The following is a 26,430-nucleotide window of genomic DNA, read 5'->3' on the forward strand; positions in this document are numbered from 1 at the left end:
ATATTTTTGTATAGCCTTGGTATCAAACATTTTCCTGTGTGTGAAAATTTTAATGAAGGGATAAATAATGGCGTACACATTTGTTCTTGATGAATGACTTGGTATCCCCCAGTATCTTACTCGCTCTTCTTATCTACCACTGTATTTGTTTTCTACCCGTGAATCAATCCCTACGCGAGTGCACCCACCATCGTGCATAGCCCACTCCGATCATGACATGAAGCTACTTCCACAGTGAGCAATTTGCTAAAAGGACAAATGAACACGGTATTTGCACAAAATCCAAAGAGAATATCCTTTAAAGATGCAAAAACTTTTTTCCATGCCACAAGTGATTTATGTCATGATGAAACATGATGAAAATGCTTAATTGTAGTGTACACATTTCCTTTTGATATAACGTATGCCACCTCTAATTACTTGAGCTGCAGGTCTGACATGGCCTATGTTTCTGAATCGGGAAGTTCATGCCTGATTCGCAGCCACAGTAAATCTGCGCACCACTGATTCGTTAAAATGTAAATTTCCATGTTGCTTACATATATAGCATGAAAAATTTTCCAACAGACCAATACCAAATCTTCAGATGAGTTGAGGATAATACAAAAAGACGCTATGACTGGATGTTCATTAAAGTTTTTTTTTTTTGTATTGTTTTTTAAGGGAATCAAGGTATAAAAATATTTACCATCTCTCTTTGAATCATAGTCAGCCTGAAATTCTTCCACAAAATTTCAGTTCAATTCAAAAGAGTGACATAAACTTCCTTGAAAGTTATTGCATAGCACTACTGTTGTTTTAGACATATGACACAGTTAATCATTAATATTTTTCAATGCAGTCACATTTATTGGCTGTTTCTATGCACAATTACTAAGCAGCCAGACGAACTGGCAGATGGTTCAGAGATTTACAATGGAATTTTCACAATGTTTACTAAAAAATAAATACAAGACTTAAAGTGTTGCACAGCTCAAAAATATACAAAGGCTTGGAATTAATGTAAACTTTGAAAACATCATTTTACAAAAGGAACATCTTTGCAACAATTTAAAAAGATCATATTTACAAATTTGTACAAAAATACAAAACCGATGCAAATCCATGTATTGTATTCATCCATTGTAGCTTTCAGCCTGAATGAAATGCATCTAGTATCGAAAACAGTTACACTGTAACCTTTTTGTCTTTATGTCATAGTTTTACTTTATTCATTAACCCAAAACCTTTTGATGAGTATACCTGTACATGTCAGAAACCCTTTGGCAAAAAGTATGAACTGTCCTGCCCATCCCCAGCCTGTTTTCTTCATGCATGTGGAATCAGAAAAATGGAAACTGAAACAGTCGTAAAGGAAAACCTCCATAAATAACTTCAGGTACAGCAAGAAATAGGAGAGAACTTCACAAACTCCACTTTATCAGTGCAAGGTATAATTTGCTTTAATGCTGGAATGATAGTTCACAGAATCTTTGTGTACCCTGTTAAAAGATGGCAGTTAAAAACAGTCCTTAAAATGAAGATGTTTTTTCTCAGTGCTAACTCAAGTTTTATTTTATTAAAAGAATACTTTGCTCAATGTTGTGGCAAAGATATTTGACTGAAATATATAGTCAAAGGGAAGCACCCACATGTGTTTTCCCTATTTTTAAATGTTGTTTGTAAGGCCTGAATAAGGTTAACAGTTTAAATGTTACTAATGGACATAGCTACTGCAGCGGCTTTTTAACAACGATTCATAACAACAAATATGGCTACATTGATACTGTAATTTCATAATGTTTGTGAGCAGATGAGTTTAAATGTGCACCTCTTAAATGTGGCATTTTTTCTAGAATTCCAAAGAACTCCGCTGTGCTCTAAAAAGACCCATGAGCATGTGCGAGCAGCCATTATTGATCCCGAATGGCAGCAGGGTGAAATGTGACCGTGCCAGATATTCAGAGCACCTCTAGGGTTAAAAGAGTTCAGTTTTACACATGGTAGCTTATATGTCAAAGACAGTAGATTCACAATGTTCCCCTCAGTGTTCCCAATCTGTCTGTTCCTTTCACTTATTCCACTGGTAGGGTCTGCGATACGAAAGCGGTCAAACCAGCGTCAGTGTAAATAAAGCTTTATTATCTTTCTTTCTAGATAATCTTCATAAACAAAATAAGTCTCTGGATAAAATATCTTGTCATTAAAAATATTTTAAATTTATTTTTCTTAATCTTGTAATCTCATATAAAGAATTTCTATATTTAGTAGACCTATAGCTATAAGCCAAATGTTGAAGACCATATGAATGAAGTCTCAAAATTGCACAAACTGAAATCTTATAATTAGGCCTTTGTAAAATAAAGAAAAAATCCATAAAAAGGAATCAGCAGAAAAAATGTACAGGTCAAATTCCAGAATTTATCAGTTTAGCTAAAACAGAAATAAGTCCAGAGGCATAAGTAATTAACAGTAGCTGATGTCTTGACATGTCATTTTGCTTTTAGAAAATCATATTTTCTTCCTGATTCTCTTTCTCTAAAGCATCATTGGTGCTGTATTAGAACCTACCAATTTTGCTTCACCACAGTTAAGACCCTAGATATCACAGTTACCAAAAACAGAAAAACAACAAAACGTTAAAATGTCTTCAAACTTCAGTCTGAACCTATATGGCATTTCAATATTAGCCATAAATATTCCTAAAGAACATCATGCATTATCCCAAAAAAGACAACAAGAAATACTACGGTAGATGATTCTCTCCTCACATTTCAACTGAGAATAGATTCAGAATAATGCTTTTACCATGGATAGTTGAAAGCAGTACCTGTGGAAGCCAGTACAGGAGTCGCACCAAGACGCAATTTATCTTTTGCTTCACCACAGCACTTTCCATTTTCCCCTTTTTACACTCCCTATTCACACAATTCAAAACAATCTATAAAATATGTATTTTTTCCATGGTTCTCCTGTTCCAGGTCATTCTATTTTGGGCTTACTCTCAGCCACACCTTTTTCCTAGACTTCCCTTATCATTACTTTAAACCAGTCAGACTCAGTCCTTTCCCCCTGCTCACCTCCTGCTTCCTCCATCTTCCAGTAATATTCCACAAAAAGATTGTCCAGTTAATTCACTAAACCCACTCTCTATTTTACAGTCATTTAAAAAAAAGTTAGAACTTTTTATACAGCTATTGAACATACTAACAGTACAAATTCAAGTGATTTTAAAACATGATATCCTTCCCAATAATAGCATCTCTTTTTATCTGACATTTCCTTTTCAAAATTCCATAGTTTTTTTTTATTGCATGCTGTTGATGAAAAGGCTCGTAAAACAGAATGGAAAATGAATACTCTGCCGCTTTTGGCTAGAGCATGCTACTCTCCAGCAATGGACACAATGAATGTTAAGATCTAGTGGTTTCACAGTTTTTTCCCCTCCTCTCCTAGCATGCACAGTGTCAGTTCAGTTTGCAAATCAGTTTGAGTTCTCTGAGTGTTTTCTATTCTCCTAAATAACACCCATTCTGAATGCTATTAAACCTGAAAGTGAAAACCACTAGCTCGAAATGAATAGATATGATTGCAAAGGTATTCACAGAATACATTGGGTCAACTCTTTGCTCTGTAGTCCCCCCCCCCCCACCCCCTTAAGAATTGAAGTTATGTCGAGGCATGTAACATTAAAATCAGCATTGCTGGCCTCTGCATAAGAAAACAGAGATTTCACCTGACTCTATAGACACATGGTTGAAATATCAGCAAAAAAATTATAAGCTGCATATTATTCTATTTATATATAATTTTTTTTTTTTAAACTAAAACAGAAGACTCACTTTGTCTGTGAAAGTAGAATGACAGCATTTGTTGGGGTTCTGTCTCCTATATCACTAAACTACTGACTGATTGCAGCCCTTAAGGCTTTACAAGGCTTCATAGTCATGTGCCAAGGACAGTTGTTTTGCTATCTCGTGAGCATATGCCATTTAGAAGGTGTGCATACATAATATATACACATGTATTATACATGTGTATCTTGATATTCACTCTATCTGTATATACTATTGATAATTACATTTTAAAGATCCTTATAGAGGGGTAGTCTTGGAGAATTAAGATTGAGTGCAAAGAAATTGTAGTTTTTTTGTTGTAAAAAGCTACCCATTTCAACTTTTAGCCAAATGTACTCAATACTCTCTTGTCAAAAATGAGCATTAGTCATCAGTGACAAGATCAAAAAATACCTGTACGTGGTAAAGATTATCAAATCCCCTGTTTGCTAAGACCTCTACAGAAAGGCCACGGTTAAGATTGTCCCAAGTGTGCCTGCCATAGACAGGTGTTGTACATTTTCACAAAAATGTCTCCCTTCTTGTGTCACGTCCTGCACTCCTGTGCTCTGCATAAGCATGCACTAACAATATACTGTGTATATTTCATTCCTGTGAATTGATGTACAGCATAGCAAGGCTAAGTTGTACATTTATATCGCACATACTCCGCAAAGGTTACAGAACAAGGTCCTGCTGCTGATGTAATGTGTGATATCTGTCATGATACACAAAATATGTATAAGCTTACAGTTTTAAACATGTGCAAAGATTTCTTATGAATATGGATCCCAATCTTCTGGCTTTCCTGACATTTTTAAAACATATTAATTTCACAATGAAAATATGAGAGGATGATTAATTTGTGTTCCCCTAACAGAAGAGGCCTATAGCCTTAATATCCACAAAGAAAAAAATATGTAATGACAGTTCCTATAACTAGTGTAGTAAGACAGGTTATCTTGTCTTTTTCTTATTTTCTGGTATATGTGTTAAAAGTTTTACTCTTGTTAGAAAAATGTCCACAAACTCACCATGTTTTTTTTTATTTTTTTGTTTCTTGTCTGTGGAATATTGTATATACTCAAAAAGTTCCAGTGATACACCTCTCAAAAATCCATGAGCTCATTGTGTTATGTTGAGTTTTGTTCTGTTCTTTTTTTGTGAAATATGTTTGTAGGAAACAGGGGAAAGTATTTAGAGCATGGGACCATGGTGTGTTCAGGGGGTGGGCTGGGAGGGGCATGGCTGGAGATCGGTCAGTGGGATGTTTTGGAGAAGGGGCCAATAAGTTCAAGGATGGGGCCGTGTAGGAGGTGGTGCTGAGGAGGGGGTATTCAGGGGTGGGGTTGGGCATTTAGGAGGTAGGGCCAGGGGAGGTGGGCACAGGGCATGGCTGGGTGCTAGGGGCATGGCTGAGTGTCTAGGTGGAGCTCTGTGAGGAACGGTCATCATGCGGACTGCCGTCTGAGTTCTCAGTCTCCCCCTCGGAGATGGCCTGCATGGGCGCCGTGTAGAGGCGGCTGCGTGTGCTATAGCGGCTGCTGTTAGCCGCTGGCGGGATCCGGGACCGGCCCTGTCGCGAGGAGGCGGACATGGGGAAAGATTTTGGGGAGAAGCCCTCAGTATTGGCCTTGGGGAAGGGGCTGGGGAGCTGCTCGGCCCCCGAGGGGGACTGCTGAAGGGGGCACAGCAGCTCCTCTGGCAGCCGGGCCTCATCAGCCCCCAGGTCCCCCAAGGACTTCGGCGTGATGGGGCTCTTCAGGATCTCTGTGGCTGACATGCGATAGCTAGAGTCGGTCCGGCTTCCCTTTTTCAGCAGTAGCAGTTTGAATTCCTCATTGGAGGTGCTGGATTTCTTGGCACTCCTGTAGATGGGTCCTGGGGCTTTCTGTGAGCTGGTCGGGGTCCCCGGGGTTGTGGGGGTGCTTGGAGTGGTCACCGGGGTGCTGGCTGGGGTACCTCCCGAAGTAGTGCTCAGCCGGTTCCTTACGCTCAGCTCTCCTGAATCTTTACGGCCAAGCACTTTCCTTTTTGATCTGCAGTGATGTAGTCTATGTTAGTGTACTACTTTCCTTTTTTACATTTATTACAGGAATCTCAATCTCCAGTCCTGGTGGACTGAGTTGTCTGTTGATTTAACTCCAGTTCTGGAAAGCTGCAGTATTTCCAGGTTTGACTCCAGTCCTGGAAAGCTGCAGTATTTGCTGGTTAAACTCCATTCCTGGAGGGCCACTGTGTGTACATGTTTATGTAGTTTCCATTTTGCCAGATGTCAATTCCTGCTGCAGAAACAACTCTTTAGCCAAATGGTGACTTAAAATGTGGTTAAACACACGGAAATCCAGCACTGTGGCCCTCCAGGACTGGAGTATGAGATCCCTGACTGATTCAATTTCAAAATGTTTATTCAAATACATTGGTGAATGATGTGCAAGATATAGGGGTGAGATATAAAATACATGATATGAGCTTGGCAATCCGCAAGAGGATCAACCAATATAAGCTCAATATTTTACTTGACTGACTGCGTTACCTCCATGCTCTGCACATCGCTTAAAAACAACTTGCTTTTAAAATCAGTTAAATAGTTAAAATCAATCTGATCACTTTGCTTTAATTGCATATTGCATTTGATGTAAAACACATTTCTAATCAAAATTAGTTAATGTGAAGTGTGCAAAAAGTGCTACAGTGCAACATTATTACACAGAAGTAAAAACTGAATCAAAAGCTTACGTTTTTTTCCCTTAAACAGAAAAGATCAGAAATAGGTTTGGGGTGATTATCTATTTAAACATATTCTCCCTTCCTCTGATAAAAATAGCAGAGGAAGGGAGAATACATTTAAATGGATAATAGAGAGCTTTCCTCTGCTATTTTTAGCAGAGGATGCAACCGAGCTAGCAAGCATATATTGTCCCACTAGTAGTCTGCCATTGGTTCAGGTGACTATTGACCAGTGCTTTGCAAATTGGCACTACAGCTGACTACTAGTGCACAGGCGAGGTAAGGCAGCTGAGATGAGAATCAGCTGTTAAGAGAAGGGGAGATATTAGGGGAATGATCCTGCGGCTAGCAGATTGGTGTAGTGCCAGTTTGTAAAATGCTGGTGAGAGGACAGCTGTTCCCAACGGCGACCCAGTAGGTCCTTGCTTGCTGGGGATGTTTTGAGGGAGACACTCACAGTGAGTCAAGGCACTGCAGTGAAGCAAACTCACCTGTGAATCATAGCAAACAGATCCTCAGTTGTTCGTAGTTTATTGGGTGACAGAAAAACACTGTCGTCTTCTGGTTTTGTTTCATCACTCAAAGGAGAAAGTGGGTTGTCGCTGGGAGTAGACTCTGGAGGGAAAAGAATAATGATTACACCTCATTTTTTTATTTCCTTAACAGACGTTTGTTCCTGGGGAATTAGCCACTTAGCTCAGACACAACTTTCTTATCTCTGTTAGGGTATATAAGCAATCTATAAGTCACATGTCTAATAGCCCTGATTCTCCCCCAATATGCTCAAAGTGGCTGCTTGATGAACAGAAGCCCACTTATTACTTGATATGCCTGGCTCTTGACAATAGTCAACCAGAGTCCAAAATGGGGGTGGGGAGATGGTGGAAGGGGGGGATGGAGGGTAAAGTATTCCTGTAGTGAGGTGATGTAGCTGAGGGAAATGTGGAAAATGCTCTCTACCTATGATTTGTTTATGTTCCTGTATCCATAACACCGGGAAGAAGAACAAAAGAAGGACACATTTCCCTCCTCTGCCCCTTAAACTAAATTCCCTGTCAATCTAAAACAGGGATCAGCAACTCACGGTCCTCGAGGGCTGAGGACTGCTGGTTTTCCACCCTCCCTTTGCCTGGGAGTCAGGTGTGAAAACAGTCTGGCCAATCAGTAGCACTAATTAACCGGGAGAAAAGAAAACCAGGGCTGGATTTGGGTAGGAATGATGGTGGGAATAAAAATAAAAGAAAAAATGTGGGCTTTGAAATGAATCAGGGGCTTCACCTTTGCTGAAGTAATCCTCTGTGTCTGGTGTCGATCCCTCTTCCCTGCAGTCCTGTGAGGCACTTCTGGTAGGAACACCTGATGGATCATATTCCTCCTCTCTGCTACCCGCATCACTGATTGTGTAAGCTTGCAATGTTTCTGATTGACACATAGTTACAGGCACTTTGTCAAGGCTGCCGCTTGCACCAAACTCGAGCCTTCTTGCTGCAGCATCACTCAGATCAGGGGGAGAACCCGTCTTTGTCATACACAACAAGAGAATCTCACCACCCGGCTCAATCGTTGTAAGTTGGTTCTGCTCTTTCTCCAGGCTGTCACCACGTAGAAACGGGGCCTTCAACGTGCTCTTCAGCTCATGTTCCATGTCCTCTTTGGGGCGGGCCGGGGTGTCAGATGTCCTCCTGGGCTCCTGGCTGCTTAGGGTCTCATTCCTCATCACATAGGCTGGCGGCCTCCTAGGGTGATCATCCTCCATGGACATTGGATCCAGGGGGGTTCTGAATGCAGTCATAGACCAGAGTGGCCCTGAGGTGTGTCTCTCCTGCCTGTACCTTGTGTGCTCATTATAGGCTACATCCCTTGCAATGGGTCCATCGCCTGGGGTATACAGTGATTCGCGATACTCCTGAGAAGGGTGATCGGTAGCGGGTTTGTGGGTTGTGGGCTTCCTGGACTCTGGTGACCTGTGGTCAGGGGCTGCTGCGATGACTGTCACGGTGGGACACTTGGGCCTGGCAACAGCTTCTTGGTTGGCTCGGGCCTGGCAGCCTTCACTGAGCTTGCTTACAGATCGTAGCTGGACTGAGCGAAGCACAGAGGGCGTGATAGCCATGGTTGCCTCTTGATGAGCAGCAGAGGCTACAGCTGCTGCCCTGGCCTCAGCTGCAGCAGCAGCAGCTGCAGCTGCCTTCTGCTTATTCTGATGGAGAATGTGCAGCTGTGTCCTGTGGGCCGAAGGCTTGCTGATAACATTGTGAAGAGCACTTAGGTCAAGATGGGTTGGAGGTATAATTGGTAGCTCAAGGTCTCTCTTAGATGAGGTGCCTCCATCCCTGGAGGAGAACTGCTGCTGCTGTTGTAGGGAAGAGAGAGAGGACTTTCTCTCAGGAACTTTGGGCTTTCTCTTGCCACTGGTGGGGGATAAGGGCCCAGGGAAGAATGCGGAAGGGAAGGAAGATGTTGGTGTCTCTGATTGGCTAGAGTAGCCACTGGAGGGCGATGCCAAGCCTGCTAGCTTTTCGGGGGAGGCCAGCTTGAACTCACTTTCCACAGAAGGAAGGGAAGGAGTGGTGGCTCTGGATCCTGACTGAGAGTTCTGTGATTCTAAGCTCTCTGGTGATTTAATGCATTCAATGACAGTTGTACCCGTAGCAGTGCTGGAGTTGGACAATGACCGGTATGGGTCACTGGACTTCAAGTCATTGAGAAGCCAGAGGTCTGCATAGTCGGACTGTACGGCACCCTCGTCCTTAAAGGAGTGTGTGTCTGTGGAGCCAAACAGGTGGGAGTCAGTCATCTCACCAGCATTCTCTACGCTCCAGGCTTCCACAGGCTCCTCACCTAAAGTGAGGCTGTCCAACTGGCCTGGAGGGCCGGCTAAGTCTAGCTCAAGCTTCATTTCCCTGGAAGACAATGGCAGGTGCTGCCCACTGTTTATCTTTGGTTCATTCTTGTCAGGAACATTTGCACCACTGCTAATTTTCCTCAGTGAAGAACTGCGTTTTGGTGGGTCTGGCTTCACCTTTGGTTTCTTTAAGGAAAGACAGTGTCTTCCCAGTGTCCTGTGATCTCTGTAGTCTGGCTGATGGTATTCACCCAAGCTAGATGCAACATTAACGCCCTGGCCACCATTAGGGCCCATGGCTGCATAGTTATATATGTAGCTACTGCTACCTTTGAGACCACAATCAAAGTGCATGGAGGTATAATAACCTTCCGTGTCTATGGAGTAGTGTGAACTGGAGTCCGCCTTCTCGGATGACGGTTTGTCCGCAAAGCTCTCATATGTGGCCACACTTGTGAAGCTGGGGCACTCCAGACCACCTTTGTCTCCTCTGGACCGTGGTGGACTGAAGTCCTGGTGGCAGGACTTGTCATGCTCATGGTGCAGGTAGTTCCACTCGCCATCACTTGCTGTGCTGTTGCTGGGGTCATCCAGCAAGTCAGTTACTGTGGAGGTGAAGGAGCTGGCCCTGTGGCCTCGAACCTGGGGACGGTCAATTTGGTAAGGGTCGCTTATGAAGCCGGAGGTGTCATCACCAGCACTGGGAGCTGCATTGAGGGACAGCTCTGAATCACAGTGGGAGGATCCAGTCAGGGGTGGTGAGGCGGCTGGGGGTATGGTCTCTGACGTCTGGGAGGGGCATGTGGAGCTGCTGCCACTCCAGTTCCCACTGGAGGATTGGTGGTCTTCCTTGTGGTCAATTTGAGTGCCTAGCACTCCTGTGGTGGAGACAGAGTGGATGGGGCTACTGAAGGTGTCTGAGCTGGAGGAGATCTCACAACTCCCCATATCCATTTTCCGTGGAAGCCGGGACCTTCCCCTCTCAATCCATGTGTGGTCAGAGGTCTGCTTGCACTTGAGGCCAATCAGCTGGCACTCTGGTATGGCCTGGTCATCTGTGCTTTCTTCCTCGTCTTTCAGGATCAGCTCTCCAGGACCTGGCAGGAACTCCTCCGCCTCATAGGGAGAGAGCTCTTCATCGTCATCATCGTCATCATCGCTGTCATCATGGTCTTCATCGACAAGCCGGCCGCCCTCACGGGGCAGACTTCGGGAACGCAGGCGACTTCCCACTGCGGCTGTAAACATGGCGTCTGAGCTGTCTGGCAGGGAGGTGATGTTGCCAGTGGAGTGGGATAAGGAGGTGGGGATACCCTGGCCTCTCTGAGCTCGAATCCGCCTTCGGGAGGGTGCGGTGAACAGGAAGTCCTCTGTCTGGCAACCCGAGTCCTTAGTGTTCAGGCGGCCACTGAGAGAGAGCTCTTCGTGGCAGATGGAGAAGTTGGGGTTGGCGTGCACGATCACGGTTCGTTCTCTTGCCACCGGGGATTCATCAGAGTCTGAGGGGATAGAACAAGTGCAGGTTAACCACTTCACCTTTAGCAACTGAGGAACTTCCAACCCTAATGGAAATGAAATACTGTAAATATTTGGACTTTTTGGAAAATACAATGACTAACCTATTTCATAGCAATGTATTTTTCAGTATTATATATTTAGTAAATTTTATTCAATATATTCTGAATATATTCAATTTCTGTAATGGATTGGCTATAGTGTGTCTAACACTCATATCTCATGCTGAGATACTTTGAAATGTGTCCTCACAATTAATTTTCTCTTACAATAAATCAATGTTAATTCTCCTTTTCAGTATTTTCCCAACATTCTTCCTCAGTTTGCAATGCCCAGTCCTATGTAGACATGTTCATGATGCCGTCTCCAATTAGCCACAACTAAGACAGCGCAGACAAGCACACACTCCCTAACAAAGCACTTGATGTCACCAGATATGTCTTGTCACATTGCAGTGCACAAGCCAAGCCTACATAGACAGGAGTTGGAGGAAAACACTTCATGTTCAGGTTTAGCAAGCATACCACCAAATTGACCAGCAGAGATTGCTGTACAGCCATGAGAAGTGGATACCAGCTGACAGATCCTTCCCTATCCCTGGGGGACACTTCTCACACCCTATGGGCTATATTTTAAAGATCTAAGCGCACGGTCTAAAGCCCATGGCGCAAGTGCATTTAGGGCGTGTCCAAATCCACTTTTGCTAGTTTAATGGCGGACAATCTGAGCGCAAAGTAAGGCGCATGGTTCAAAGGGGTTGAACTCAGTCTCTTAATTAATCATAGGTGTGTTTTGGGCGTAACATGAAATAATAATGAAATAATCCCATTCCCTTTAAAAGCCAGGTGAGCTTGCACTTTGTCGGATTGCTATTATAATGGCGGATTTGCCAAATAGTTCTAATAAATATTATAACTAACCATCATGACAAGTATTTTTTTTTAAATATTGCACGTTGTGCACCCGCCTATGTAGGCGCATATTACTATCTTAATAATGTGCCCTTAAAATAACAGTAAAATACTGTGCCATTGACTTAAGATCAGGTTTTTGTTGGTCAATTGCGCAATCGCTTTCCGCTGCCTCAAGATAGCAATGCGCCAACAATGCGCCTGACCACACCTCATTTTAAGACCAACAGCCCATGGGCGCTCAGATGTGCACAAGTACGCCTGCTATTTAAACCACGTGGCCGTTGGACGGGAAAATGACAACAGCGTCGGTCTGAAACTAGCAAAGACACTTGCGTTTCGCTTGGCGCCGCTTTGCGCCAGGTGTAAGATAGAGCCCTATGTATCACCCTACGCTGCTATTGGGCACTGTAGGCACAGGCACAGTCAAGATTCAATACATCCACTCACTCAAACAGCGCCTTTACAGGATGAGCCATCCAGCATTGTCCCAGCACATCCATTTTTGATCAAATGTACTGCACTTTCCACCACTATACAAAATACATAAATTGAGGCAATTTCAGCTTTGTACTGCAGCTACTTCTATCAGGTTTATTTTGACAGGTCCATCAGCAAGAGCTTCACAGTTCCCATAAAATGATAAATATGCATTACATGTGTAAAATACTCCACTAACAATAGAGTGAATACAGTTTGATGACATATGAGAGGGAAAAAATGTAACTCATTCTAAGTAGTTAATATATTTATATAACCCAGATGGCACAAGAATGATGGCTAATTATAACAGGTTGAATCAACTACTGGATTACTGGACATAGGTAGCACCTAGAACAGGTGGCTGTGTGCTACATCTTTCAGTATCACATTGATCATCCATGGGTATTTGGTATATGACCAATTTCACAAATACATTTTTAATTCATTACAACTAAGTTAAAAAATTTAAGTCTATGGTATGTAGCCTTAAATATCCATGAATACCAATCAGCAGCTCAGAGACTCATGGTTGGATACTCTCTTAGATATTCTTACCAGTCCATTCAGTCAAAAAAAACCCAAACATTTTAAGCACATTATTTTTAAATAATCATTATTAAAAAAATTATTATTAATTTCCTGGATTGCCAGGGGTTGCTGTTACTGAAAATAAATAGAATTTTCAATATTTTAAAGCAAATACTTTGTGCAATACAATTCTACTATATCAAAACAAGGGATAGAGCAAGGTGAAACATATGGACAGTGCTCTGCTGGAATGCAAAAAAAAATCCTTCCTGATTTAAGATGCGATGAAGGAAAAAACAAGGAGCACCCACCTAAATCTTGCTGCACTCGTCTGGGTATGCCCGAGATGGTCTTCCGTCTCCTCAGCTTCCTCCGCCTCTGAAGCACCGACTGAGAATGCACAAGTGAGCAGCGGACACTAGCCTCTCTGTCAAATCCGACCCCTGTGAAGCAGATAGCGCGTGTGAGGAACCCTTGTACGCCTGCAAACGCATCCTCTGTCGATTACATTCATGCTTTTCCTGGGGGTTCGCTCTAACTCCCAATTAGATCACACATTACTTCCCCTGACCAAAACTTGGTGCCTTTAATGGCTGGGTATTCTTGAATGCTGACATTTTTTTATTTCTTCACACACGTTTTTTGCATTCATTTAACAAAACGAGATAGCATTCCAACAGCTCAATGTGTGATTGTGCAAATGAACAAATTATGGCCATCATTCACATTCCTTATTGAGCAATAATACAGATTTCTCTATAGTGGGAATACGAGAGACTGATAAAACAGACACTTAGGAGGGAGTATAATCTCAAATATACAAAAAAATTAAAAGAACCACAGAAACTGGAAACATTCATATGTGGTCAATGTCATGCAAGTTGATAAAACTAACAAAACCAAAGATGTAATTAAATCATTTCTCTATAATCCTACCTGATATCAGCCTAAGTTGCTGACCGTGAGCTCTGTAGTCTGACAGCTTACACTACAGTTCCAGCGCTTTTCTGTCATGATGTTTTTCCCCCTCACTACGCTTCATGACTATCATGTGATTACAGACTGTGCTTTTCAGCACCACAGCAATTACCGTACTCTGCTTACAATGTGCAATTTTGTCTAAACTGTCTCTGACTCAGCCTCAGCCTCCACCGAATGAGAAACAGCAAAATTTCCTTTGACTCAATGCAGCTGAAGGTAAATAAAACATGAAATCTTCTCACAAAAAATTCTAAATAAAACTAATTTGACTCATTGACATTTGCGAGCCATTTTCTTTCTTTTCTGTGATCCCTAGCATGCACGAATCAATTTGGACAATGCGCGATGTCATTGATTCACAAACCATGGCTTGTGCATTATCATATGGTTTCATATGGTATGTGATCGCTGGACTAGACAGCAAGAAGTCACGCTTGTATACAGTATAGCACCTATGTAGTAGCCCTCAGAATTTGTTAGCATCTTGCATGGGTGTTGTACTAACGACATATACTTCAAAGCTGGTTTTTCGAAGGACAGGAAGCATTCTAATTTACTGACCAATCCCAGTGTGCGCTATCATAATTGCAGATTAATGAAGCTTACACATCAGCACAGTGCCTACTACTGTTTGAGATCAGCATTGCCAGAGAAATGCCATGCTTAAATTAACAGACACGGCGGTGAAGGTGGGGGCAGCAGGGGGAGGGGGGCTCAGTCTGAAAAAGTGACTCTCTCCATTCCTCCCTCACGGACACAATTGTGTGAAAAAAAACCGTGAAACGTGGCAACACGAGGGACGTGGGCACAGCAAATGGACATGTAAAAGATGGCTCACTGAGGAATGCTGAAATCGCAGGAGGAGAGGCAACGACGGAGACCTCCTCTGAAAACAACACATAGCAAGTTCAACACACTTACAGAGAAAGCTTTGTTTTGTTTTTTTGTGTGTGCTTTTTTTTTTTGCTTAAAGGAGAACTCCGGTCAATGTGTAGAAATCTAATAAGCTTTGTTACGGTGGCATAAGACACTCATGATCCACAAGTGAAAGACCTTTCGCAATGCACCTTTCGTTCGCTAGACTGCTAATCACATCTGAAAGTTCCCTTATGGAAATGTAATATATAGCAGTATATAGCTTGTGTACTATATATAAGATATATATAGCGATATTCTGTTTGATACGTGTGTGTGTGCGTGCATCATGATCAGGAAAGGTACTGCCACACTCCAGTTCGACTTTGAGAAACTGCGATATATTTTTTTGAAAATACATTGCTGTAAAATGTATTTAATCATTATATTTTTCACATATGCATGCACAAAATATTGCTGCAATATACCCCATTTCCATAAGGGACGGAATAATACAGGCTCAGTACCGATAACACAGTCCAAGCCTGGACTAATAAATGATTATTACTATGTAATGAAGTCCAAAAGATACAAAAGAATGCTTTATCTCACGGAAAAGCTATTTTTCAGGGAAAAATCCCTTTCATGCCAGGGGCAACATAAACTTTGTAGTTACATACATTTTCTGACAGCCAAAAGGACACCAGTGCTCATCTTCACCTGTGAGCGGGAATGCAATCTGAACTCAAAGTGCCAGAGAAAGACCTTCCAGTCATGTCAAAATTAGTTGCACCATATATAGTTATATTTTTTGACAGGAGTTTTTCTTTAATATTAATAATAGCAAGACAAACTCAGAGACAAGTAGGAATAGGAAAGCAGGTGATTTACCGGTGACGTTAATGGGAATAATGCACGAGGAGATCACTTGGGACTCGGTTTTCAGTCTCTCCTCTGGGGTGGGGAGAGGCAGTGCTTTTGACCAGTTAGTCTGCTTGTCCAGAGTGGAGGGGATATTAGGAACAGGGCACTTAGGCCTGTGACCTAGAACCACCACATCCATTTCAGGGTCTGTGGGAGGAGCAGCCTGGAACAGATGGATATTAGTGCTGTTAAATTAATGCAGTTAATGGTGTCAGTGGTGCAGATGTGCATTAGCAACCAAGCAACAATGGAAACAAATAGCATAAAACAACTACAGAACATCAAACTCTTAATATCCCACTCTTAATATGTATTATATTAAAAATGGAATGAAATGGCACAATTAAATCCTCATGGGAATGAATCCATTTCTATATCTATAGCATGAGGTCAGTAAAGTGGTTAGTTCATCATATTAAACACATGTATTTATATTTCTGCTAGGTGGGCCTTAAAATGACCAAAAATTAAGAAAACGCAATCCACATTACCCTGGAGTTCCATTACCCTGAAACTGGCTTTCCCCCACATGAACAGCACATTCACAAAACTTTATAACATTCTCATACAGTAAATCACAGAATTCCAGAGAAAGTGAAAGAAGAGATGGTAAGAGGCTTTGAGGGTCAAAAAATCAGATTAGAAAAGCAAAACATTAGCAAGAGACACAGAAAGAGGCAGTTTTTAGCAGAGTCAGAATTATGATACAGAAGGGATCCAACACTGAATTTAATCACATCATGTTCCCTAAGCTCACAACATCAGTTCTCTCATTTTATTTTTTGTATTATTTTTCATGTACAAACATGAAGGTACTAGATCTAGCACATTTCCAATGCCCTGGTGCAGAGAGCTATGATAACAGTAATGAATTGCAAAATTTTCAGGTTACAATTGAAAGTAATTTTAGATACAATTATGTGTGCTACTGACCCACCTCAAATTTACATCTTCAACAGAAGGAATCTGAACTTCATACACAGATTTCCTACACAAAACAGCTACGAAATATCCTAATTTAATACTTGAAAGTCTACTTAAACAAATGAAAATCCTCATAAGGACCAGTGACACACACACACACACACACACACAGCTGGAATACCTGCAGTGTTTTGCAGGGAGCTGTTATAGTGACATTACTGATAAAATGTACAGTATCATTCATAGTACAGTATCATTTACTACCTCTTTGTAAAATGTCAATAAGTAATCATATGACAAGTAACAGAACTTTAGCAAGCACACATGATTACAAATATCACAAGCATTTGTTGAGAAAGGGCTCCGCAGTATTAGCATTCACGTGCTAGCACATCAGGAATGAAGGTGTGTAATAGCCTTTCTGTCACTTCTTTTTATGATACACTTTTGTAAGGAACTCGTATTTTCCTTGTGTTTCAAATTCTTTTACATCCCAAGTTCATTAAAGCTTCAATGCAACAATTTTACCAGCTTCAAATCATGCCTCTTTGTCCACACATATGAATGTCCAACAACTCCCAATCCAGCAATAAGTTAATTTCATAAAAATATGCACTTACCTTTTTCTATCAATAAAGAAATGCATGGAAATGCATGGACCAGTGCAAGTAGTTTCCTAGCGTGAACTGAGCTCTGATTTACAGCTGGCCCTATAGCTTTTGTGCTCTGTTATCCAGTAAAGACGACTGAAACCCTGACAAAACACCGGCCACAAAAGAATCCTGTTTCCCAGGAAACTTTACAAATGAAAAAAAAAAAAACTTACACTGATGTAAAAAATAAAAACCAAACACAAGAAACAAATCAGCTACAGTGAATTTTCAGCTGATTCGTGTTTGGAATAATAACGGCACACTGATTTAAGCAGAGGGCAAAGGGAGAGAGCTGGAAGAGAGAGAAGAGAGAGAGGTGGGACAGAGGAGAGAAAGAGAGAGAGTGAGGGATGGAGGGAGGGAAGGAGGAAGGGGCGGGTGGGGTGGGTGGGAGGCAATAAGAAAGCCAAAGCTGGCATTTTGGTTTTAGTCACTGGCTTACTGCCAGGAGCTGTTTTCATTTGAAAAAAGAGAGGCATCTCAGAATGAGAGAGTAGGCAGAGTGTAGAAGAATGTCATTCATAAAGTCTGCATGGCTGCGGAGCAGCCTGGGGAGCTAGAAGGCTCTCTTGGGTAAACTAAGCAAGAAAAACAATGTTTTTGGCTGCCTACTGTCAGAGATATATACATGAGAGTTCATGGTCAACCACAATGCTCTGCATTAACTCATAGAGCCTATTAGTATGACAGCTTTGGCCTCCATGAAATATGTACTGTTCAGTATATACATATATAGTAAATATGCACACAAAATACATACGTTATATCAAATACTGTATGTACAGCTAACAAAATATCCCTGATAATCGGAGCAATAATCATTTCTGTTTGCTGTGTGAAGGTGTCATATCTCTAGCAATAAGGAGGGATAAACCATTTCTTTGAAGGAGTTTGTTTAAATCCCCTTCCTGATCTTCCATCTGTTTAAAATCCGTATTATTTGTGAGACAGAAATTGGAGAAAATGAGGCAACAGAAATAAACAAAACAACTGTTTTGATGAAGAACAGAAGAGGACTGACAGATGGGATTATGGTGTGAAGGCTAATCTGACTATCAAGAGGACCTTTTATTTGCCATTCCTGCCCACATATGTTCATTGATTACATGCAGTCAAATGCAAACTGTAAAAAAATAATATTCTAATTAGAGAGGCATTTAAATGATTCAATCACAATTTTATTACACTATTTTACATGCCTCTGAACTACTCTTGCTTGGCGCAACATAGGAAACATAAAGGTGTTTCTCTTGGCTAGTCAAAAATACTGTACCACGGGGCTGCTGGGTGGCTCATCCTGATTAAGGCTGGTTTTAGTGCATTGATGTGCCACATGGTTTGAATCAAAAGAGGACCACCATACAAGTGCCATGACCTGGAAGATGATGCATGGTAGTTTCTATCGTTACTCAGGTATGGTTAGGATTCAATCAGTCTCATTATGCACCAATCACACCTGCTGATTCATCAGGAGCCCAACAGTCATTGCATGTATTTGAAGTGTCTTGCTCTGACTCCTGTCTGTGCAAGACTGACTTGTGAACTGTGGTTCACTGTGTGCTAAAATCTAAAGTTCTGTGAAATAGGAATAGAAGAGGTTAATGTACCAAATCACGTCTCTGACCTTTGCTATACCTGTATTGGTTATTTCTATAGATCAAGGTATATGGCATCTGGTTGGGGAAATTGTCCTGCTTCATGTTCTTGTATATCATAAACGTTTGCAAAAAGTTTCTCAGTGCTTACACTGAGTAATTATTTAACAAAGGAGTAATCTATACAGTTTATAGCTTAATAATTTCATAACCTCACAGTCTGTAGCAGCTGTTTTTAGCTCAGTGTTTAGAATTATCCATTTTGTAAAGACCACGTTGTAGTGCCCAGAATGCAGCAAAGAAGCAAAGAAGGCCACAGTGGGGGGAGAAAGGTGGGACAAAGGCGTATCTGAAAGAGACTGAAGACAGAAAAAAAAAGTTTGAAGACAGCACAAGGGATAAAAGAGGATTAAAAAGTGAAACTCTGCCAAGAGAAGGAAGAGATCAACAGTCACCATGCAGAGCCAACTCAGGGGGTGGGGGCAAATACCTTTCTGCTCCAGGGGGTATAGTAGCAACATTCAGTGGGGGAGGAGGAGCGGTTTCTCTCAAACTATAAACACAAAAGGCAAAACAAACAAAAAACAAATGATGAATCGAATAATGAAAATAAAATCATGAATGATGGCTCAAATTAAAACCCGACTCCAAACAGAAAAGTGATTTCAGCCAGGCACCTGTATCTTTGGTAACGAGACAAGAGGGCAGGGCAGAGAGAAAGAGTGTGCAGTGGAACCTTTGTTGATAGTACAGGGTGTTTTGACCAGAGCTTGTCAAGTAGCCCTTGTGCAAAAATAGCACTTAAATTACACCCTGCAAATGATCTCCCTTTGAATGAGTACAATTGTCCTGAAAAAAAAAAGAGTCATCGATGATCTGTACAGAAGAAAATGCTGAAAGTCTCAGGAGGCAGAGCTGGAAGGGTAAACATAGAGTTAGAAGGACAGGAGAGACTGGAGTGGTCGACCCCCGTCTTCAGTTCCTAGTGGTTTGGCCCATTTCCCTTTTTGTATTTCTTAAACGGAGACTTTTATTTTTACTTTGCATATAATTTAAGGTTTGGGAGACAAACAAAACACTGACAACCACAATTCACAGCAAAGCCAACAAACGCACAAACACATAAACACACAACGCAGGTTGTTTCAGGTACAAACCAAAATTGGTGAAGTCTAGGCAAAATAAAGGAAAACTGCACGTTCACCTGGACACTTTTACCAGCCCCTGCTCTAAACCCTGTCCTTGGGGGCTTGCCAAGAGGAGCAGCGCTTTCACCCCTGCTCAAATCTAAGCATGTCCCACGCAGCTGTGCTCCAGCGACAGATAACGACACAGCACTGAATGTATCTCTTAGCTGCAGCAAAGATGAAATATTATCGTAACATTGAGCAACAACAGCAGCGGCAGTATTTTAGCAAAAAAAATAAAAATAAACTAAAAAGATTAAGAAAAAATGCGAAGGCGATGACTTCACAAAACAGTGCTGGGTTAAGCCACACGCCATTTCACATACTGGTCAACTCCATTTACCTTTCTCTGTATTTGCTGAAACTCAGCATCCCTTACAGATCTCTCCTGCAGCATGAGGAGGAGGAATACACACCATCAGAAGGAAAAAAGAGAAAGGACTGAATCATGTCCACAGTGAAGTGCTACAATAAGTCAACAATGGAAAGCAATGTCTCTCTACTGGGAGAGGCCAGATATAGGCCACTGTTTAAAATGTCTTCCGCGTGCATAGTCATTACAAACAGGTGGAACCATCTGTTACGCATAACACATGAACAATTACACTTGTAAATGACATCTTGTCGGACACAATTTGTCATAAACCATCAATTAAGGTAGCAATGAAAAATGGATGCATGTCATCCAAATATAAAAAGTTAACAAAAACCATAGGCAAACATAAACATGTCTGTGAGACACTGGGGAATAAGTGTCATGTCCTGGTGGAATGACAGACAAGCATTACTTCACTTGTCAGCATACATAATTTCCCTCCACCATGCAATAATGTTTTAATTGAAATGGTCATACAATGATCAAATTATTGCATTGGGTGATTTTAAATATTACAGTTACCTTTCTCTGTGTTTTTTGGATGTCTGACTCTCTCATTGGCCTCTCCTTAGGGAGGCAATTTAATACAAAACAATGGTGATAAAAAAAGAAAAGAAAACAAGGTCAACAATTTGAAAAACCTTCTTTGTCCCAAAGTTAGAGACATTTTTGTTGTATGTTAAGAAAATCAATTTCATAACAGATTCTGCATAGAGCATGCACAGGATAATGGAGTTTGTGTAAGAATCCTCTAAATAGAAACTGGTAGAAATACCAGTCGTTCACTTCCACAAGCTGCTTCTTACAAAATACATTTACTGATGTTACGGTCCAGCAACCTTCATTATTGTATCTGTGCCAAGCATTAACATTCAATCTATCAAACATTAACCCTTGATGTTTGTTTACTTATTAGCACTGGTGAAACTGTTAGCCTGGGTAAAATATACCCATGACATTATTGGGATTTTAAACCAATACTGAAATAAAATTTATGCGAAAATACTCAGTAAGTATATATATATATATATATATATATATATATATACATATATATTATCTTTATCTCATATCCAATCAATTTAAACTATATATATATATATATATATATATATATACATATATATATGGTAATGGATGCCATTTACCTCTGCTAGATTATATTTGACAATGAAAGTGTCAATCATCTGAGATAAAGTGATTTATGTGATTTATATCAAAAATCTATCACTATAATAAAGACATGGGAGCATAAACCATGTTTATCTGTGAAAATATAAAATGAAACAAGGTCATGCAGTAGATTATTGATATGTATTATTTGGAACTGATGTTCGTTATTATTTTTCATCTTTTTCTTATGATATATTCAAATAAAACATATAGACAAAAAGGGTTACAAAAGGGTTAAAAAATTTACCAATAAACAGATTGTTAGCAACCCATCCATAACTGACATTTGTATTAATCGAAGATCCATTATTTAATTATAGATAAATGATCAATGAAATCAATTATCATTATTTGTGGCTGATGCCCTGATATGCACCATAACTGTCAAATATCTTATTCAGTTTTTTTAGTTTCCATACTGAATTGGGATACCATAAAACTTTGATTTCCCAAAAAAGATACCTTACTACATTACAGGCATTTAGCAAACGCTCTTATCCAGAGCGACTTACACAACGTTTACATAGCATTTACATTGTATCCATTTATACAGCTGGATATACACTGAAGCAACGCAGATCAAGTACCTTGCTCAAGGGTACACAAGCAGTAACCTACCCGGGAATCAAACCCGTGACCTTAAGGTTACAAAACCAGTTCCTTACCCATTATACAACACTGCCACTACTAAGGAAAATACTGATACCCTCTTGTGGACAGTTGACCAATACTGATTCCCTCGATCAAATTAAACACAACATGACCAGAAACTAGAAACAGCCGGACATGAAGAACAGGACGAGTGGACGATGGAGAGGCATTCATTCATTTCTGTTCTGTGACTGACAGTCATTACCATGTTCAGTCCCGCATCTCAGCCATTTTGTTCTATTTAACACAAAACATATTCAGAGGTAAGAGATAATGGACTGCTTGCTTTACTCTGATGCAGTTGTCTATTGACCTTGTGGCCTGACAACAGGACACAATCATGCAGGGATCATGCAGGAATAATAGGACAGAAACAGTTGTGACATCATCTCACTGGTAGAAAACAGAGAGAAGCTACAACTATGATGGAGTAGATTGGTATCAACCAATAGAACAAACCAGATGGCGATTTGTGGTTGCTACTTTCTGGATACCCACAGGAAGAATAGGCACCTAGAAATATTGGCAAAAAAAGTGTCCAACATTAGACATTATTGGTGTTTTACTGGTTGCTACCAATGTATACCATGTAGGTGGAGCTCCTCTTAATTTTCCACAGGTACGCTGATGCCACAAGGCAGCGAGTGTCATATTCTAATTTATCATCCCTGCTGATGTGGTACAGATGGTAAGAGAAACACAGAAAGGCAGGGTCCAGCTCTGGATCCACCTTACCCTAATACACAGGCGAAGCCAGAGATGATAGACCTTTGATTTCTCAAAAATCATTTTATATTCATCGAGCCCTGGTGTGTTCTGTGGGCTTTATGCAAGCATTCCTCTGTCATGAAAATTGGGATTGGACTAGCCTTCATCTTAAATGTTCAATTTACAACTATTTTTCAAATGCAAGACAATGACAGTAAAAAATATAAACAACCAAACGCATTAAAGATACACAAAATGGAACACAAGTATTCAAATAAATTACCTTTCTTTGCATTTGTTGATATTCTATTTCTCTCCCTGGTCTCTCCTGCTGTATGTTAACAAACAAGCAAACCATCCAATAAGTACACAGTAAGTACAGGGATGCAGCTGGGCACACAACCCCCTTTTTTACTCTTGGAATTAGAACCTGATGGAACTGGGATTAGGACCGTAAAAGGGAGTGTAACATTGACAGAAATAAAGATGTTACGGAGTTCTTTGGATGTAGGCACAATACTCTATTAGTTTTACTGATCTTTGTTCTTGGGAAGTCCTGATTGGCTACCTTCATTATAGGGCTGATTTTATCCTATTTTTCTTTAGAAGGTGGCACAGCCAAACAAAAAACAATAGTGCACAATCAGCCAGAACATCAAATTTGTGGGTTTATGCCCTGTTCTAGTTCCAATTGTGGAATCAAACGTGATTCTAGTTTTGACAACCAAAAAGAAGGTAGCCATGTGTTCACAAATGATACACAAACAATACAATAATACATTTGATACAGGGAAAAAATATTTTTTTCCACTTATCAATGTGAAACTTACCATTCACTATCGTGGGAATATCTGAAAAATGCCTGTCACCCTAGTACTTTGCCCAGCTCAGCGGGCTCGATTGCAATAGCAGCCTCAGCAGCGATAAACAGTAGAACACTGCTCCACATGTGCCTATTTCAGATAATGCATCAGGAAGGGCTGGAATGTTGTCTGTGAAAAGTCTACCAGTCCACCCGTGGAACTCAGAAGTGTTTTTAATGTGAACATGCGGTAAGAATAACTGCAGTAAGCTTTGACATTCCATGCCATGCACCTGTCTCTTTCCATGGGGCGGTATAAAATGGGGTTTACCGTTCGAAGGTGTCGACCCCTCTGCTCATGTCGCCTCAGGGTGCGGGGTGAGGGGAATGTGGGCATCGGGGGTGCCACTGAAATGGAGATGGTCACCCTGCGCTCGCGACTGCTGGTCCGCTGACGCTGTTGCTGTTGATCTGTCAACAAAGAGCGTAGATGTCTGAGGGACAAGCCTTATGGAAATACACTGAAACATACTGCATAATTGAAAATATGTGGACGTTTTGGAAAATATCATGAAATATATTTCATAGCAATGGATTTTTAAAAATACACTACATGACCACAAGTACCTGAACCCCTTGGTCTGGGGCTATTTTCCATGGTTTTGGTTAGGCCCCTTAGTTCCAGTGAAGGCAAATCTTAATGCTACAGCATACAGTCACATTCCAGACAATTCTGTGCTTCCCAACAGTTTGGGGAAGGCCCTTTCCTATTTCAGCATGACAATGCCCCCGGGCACAGAGTGAGGTGCATATAGAAATTGTTTTGCTGAGAACGGTGTGGAACAACTTGACTGACCTGCACTGAGCCCTGACCTCAACCCCATCCAACATCTTTGGGATCAATTGGAAAGCCAACTGTGAGCCAGGCCAGATTGCCCAATCAGTGCCCAACCTCACTAATGCTCTTCTTGCTGAATGGAAGCAAATCCCTGCACCAGAGTTGACGTACTCCATATAAATGCCCATAATTTTGGATGATACTGTATGTCAGACGTCCACATACTTTTGGCCATGTATTGTATATATATTGCAATACCTGAACATGCTAACAAGTTTTATATTTACCCATATACAGTAAGGTGTTGCAATCTCAAAAATATATTCTATTATAAATGTATTTTTCCTGTAAGGGAAAGCAAAAGCAAACAATGGCCTTCTGGACAATTTGATGTTATTATCTTTTACGGGAGGGAGACAGTTTCCAGAGACGGAGATAGGAAATGATATATATGCATCAGTGGTTCTCACTAGCTGGCTCTAGATGGCCACCAGGGGCTGCTGTTTTGTTTTTATTTAACTCAGCACTTCATTTATTCATTATTTTAGTTTCTTACACACATAAAGCGATAGTTCATTTCCAGGGATGTTTAGATATTATTTCAATTTCAGTGTATGTTTTCAACTGGCCCAGACAGCATCTGTGCACAATGAAGGATATTTTAGACATTTACAGGAGTGTCTGATGACTTACTAGCTTTACAATGGCTGGTATAGTGGAATGATTGCTGGTCAAAAGCAGGAAAATTCACTTAAAGTAACTCAATGCGCTACGTCACACAAAACTGTCTGGGCCAGTTGAAAACCCTTTGAACTTGCCGCACCTGATTCCTTGGGCCTAAATTTGTTGCTGTTCTTAAGGTGAATATAAAAAACAATAGGCTCTGTGGCTTTCTAGACTAGGACTGAAGACCAGCTTTACACAACCCTTGCCTCATCAGCTGCAGAGCCCCACTTTAGGAGCCCTACCTCAACTTCAGCCATACGCTGAAGCAATTTGACTGTTTGTACACTAGGGGTCAGTGCTTGCTTTAAATTTACCAAAAAAATTACAACCTCAAGGGTCATATGGGGAGCACTTGAATGAGAAGGTACAATTTACCAGAAATCACTTGCAGTCATTGGTTGGAGTAATTTCACCATATAGTATATACACCCGGTGTAAGTACTAAGGAAAAAAACTAGTTATATAATGAAATATTTGAAAGAGGAGGTACCATTTCCCTTATGTGTTGCAATAAAGAAATATACTGTATCATCATATCCTACAGTTTGTGGATAACTTTATTCCGATTCATTACACAAATGTATCAATGAATATCAAGGTTAGATGAAGCATTAATTTGATTCGTACATGATATAAAAAATTCTGAAGGTCAGAGATTTAAACAATAAGGTTCTGTCTGTAGATGTGACACAATGAAACTTCTTTCTGTCCATAACAGTACTGTAGTATGCAGGCATGTAAAAAAAATGATAACTAAAGATTGATGACAGTGATAGTTGTAAAAACAGATAGATATTTTTTAATGCTTTCATTTTTGCCGATGATGATGTGTAATGTAAATAATGCCAGAGGCTGTGGATGCTGCTGGATTGGTGTGAGTGTGTGTACGCATGCATCTGAACTACAAGCATGTGTTCCATTTCTGTCCGGAGGCGCTGAGTCCAGGGTTGGATGGTGAAGGACAGGATTGGAGGGCGTGAGTGTGAGCAGTGGGGTGTTGTTGTAGGGTGTTGCAGGCGGTGACAGTGGTGCGTGTTGCAACAGTGATATCATCGAGGAAGGGGAGGGAAGGATAGCTGTGCTTTCAGGTTAGTGATGCTCATGTTGGGTGTTGTGCAGTTACAGTGCAGTTCGTGGTGGGTGTTGCCGTGCTATGAGGTGATAGCGGTGCAAATTTACATTACATTCATTTGGCAGACGCTTTTATCCA

At 41.0% G+C, this 26,430-nt stretch overlaps 1 protein-coding gene across 9 annotated transcripts in view; it reads right to left on the minus strand.

Annotated features, from left to right (window-relative positions):
• Positions 1–826: 826 nt before the first annotated feature.
• LOC135250601 (actin remodeling regulator NHS-like) overlaps positions 827–26,430 on the minus strand; it is a 121,009-nt gene continuing 95,405 nt past the window's right edge. For 2 of the 9 annotated variants that reach the window (XM_064327087.1, XM_064327094.1), the window contains exons 3-12: positions 23,988–24,127; positions 23,138–23,185; positions 20,845–20,889; positions 20,290–20,334; positions 15,555–15,750; positions 14,647–14,694; positions 13,139–13,270; positions 7,824–10,889; positions 7,037–7,160; positions 827–5,854 (exon numbers count right to left, since the gene is read on the minus strand). In XM_064327087.1, the coding sequence (XP_064183157.1) occupies positions 5,239–5,854; positions 7,037–7,160; positions 7,824–10,889; positions 13,139–13,270; positions 14,647–14,694; positions 15,555–15,750; positions 20,290–20,334; positions 20,845–20,889; positions 23,138–23,185; positions 23,988–24,127 (4,460 nt within the window). In that variant the 3' untranslated portion in view covers positions 827–5,238. The other 7 variants (XM_064327096.1, XM_064327095.1, XM_064327088.1 and 4 more) reach the window with 7 other exon arrangements.

The sequence above is a fragment of the Anguilla rostrata genome, chromosome 3 (genome assembly GCF_018555375.3).
Source record: "Anguilla rostrata isolate EN2019 chromosome 3, ASM1855537v3, whole genome shotgun sequence".
Classification (NCBI taxonomy): Eukaryota; Metazoa; Chordata; class Actinopteri; order Anguilliformes; family Anguillidae; genus Anguilla; species Anguilla rostrata.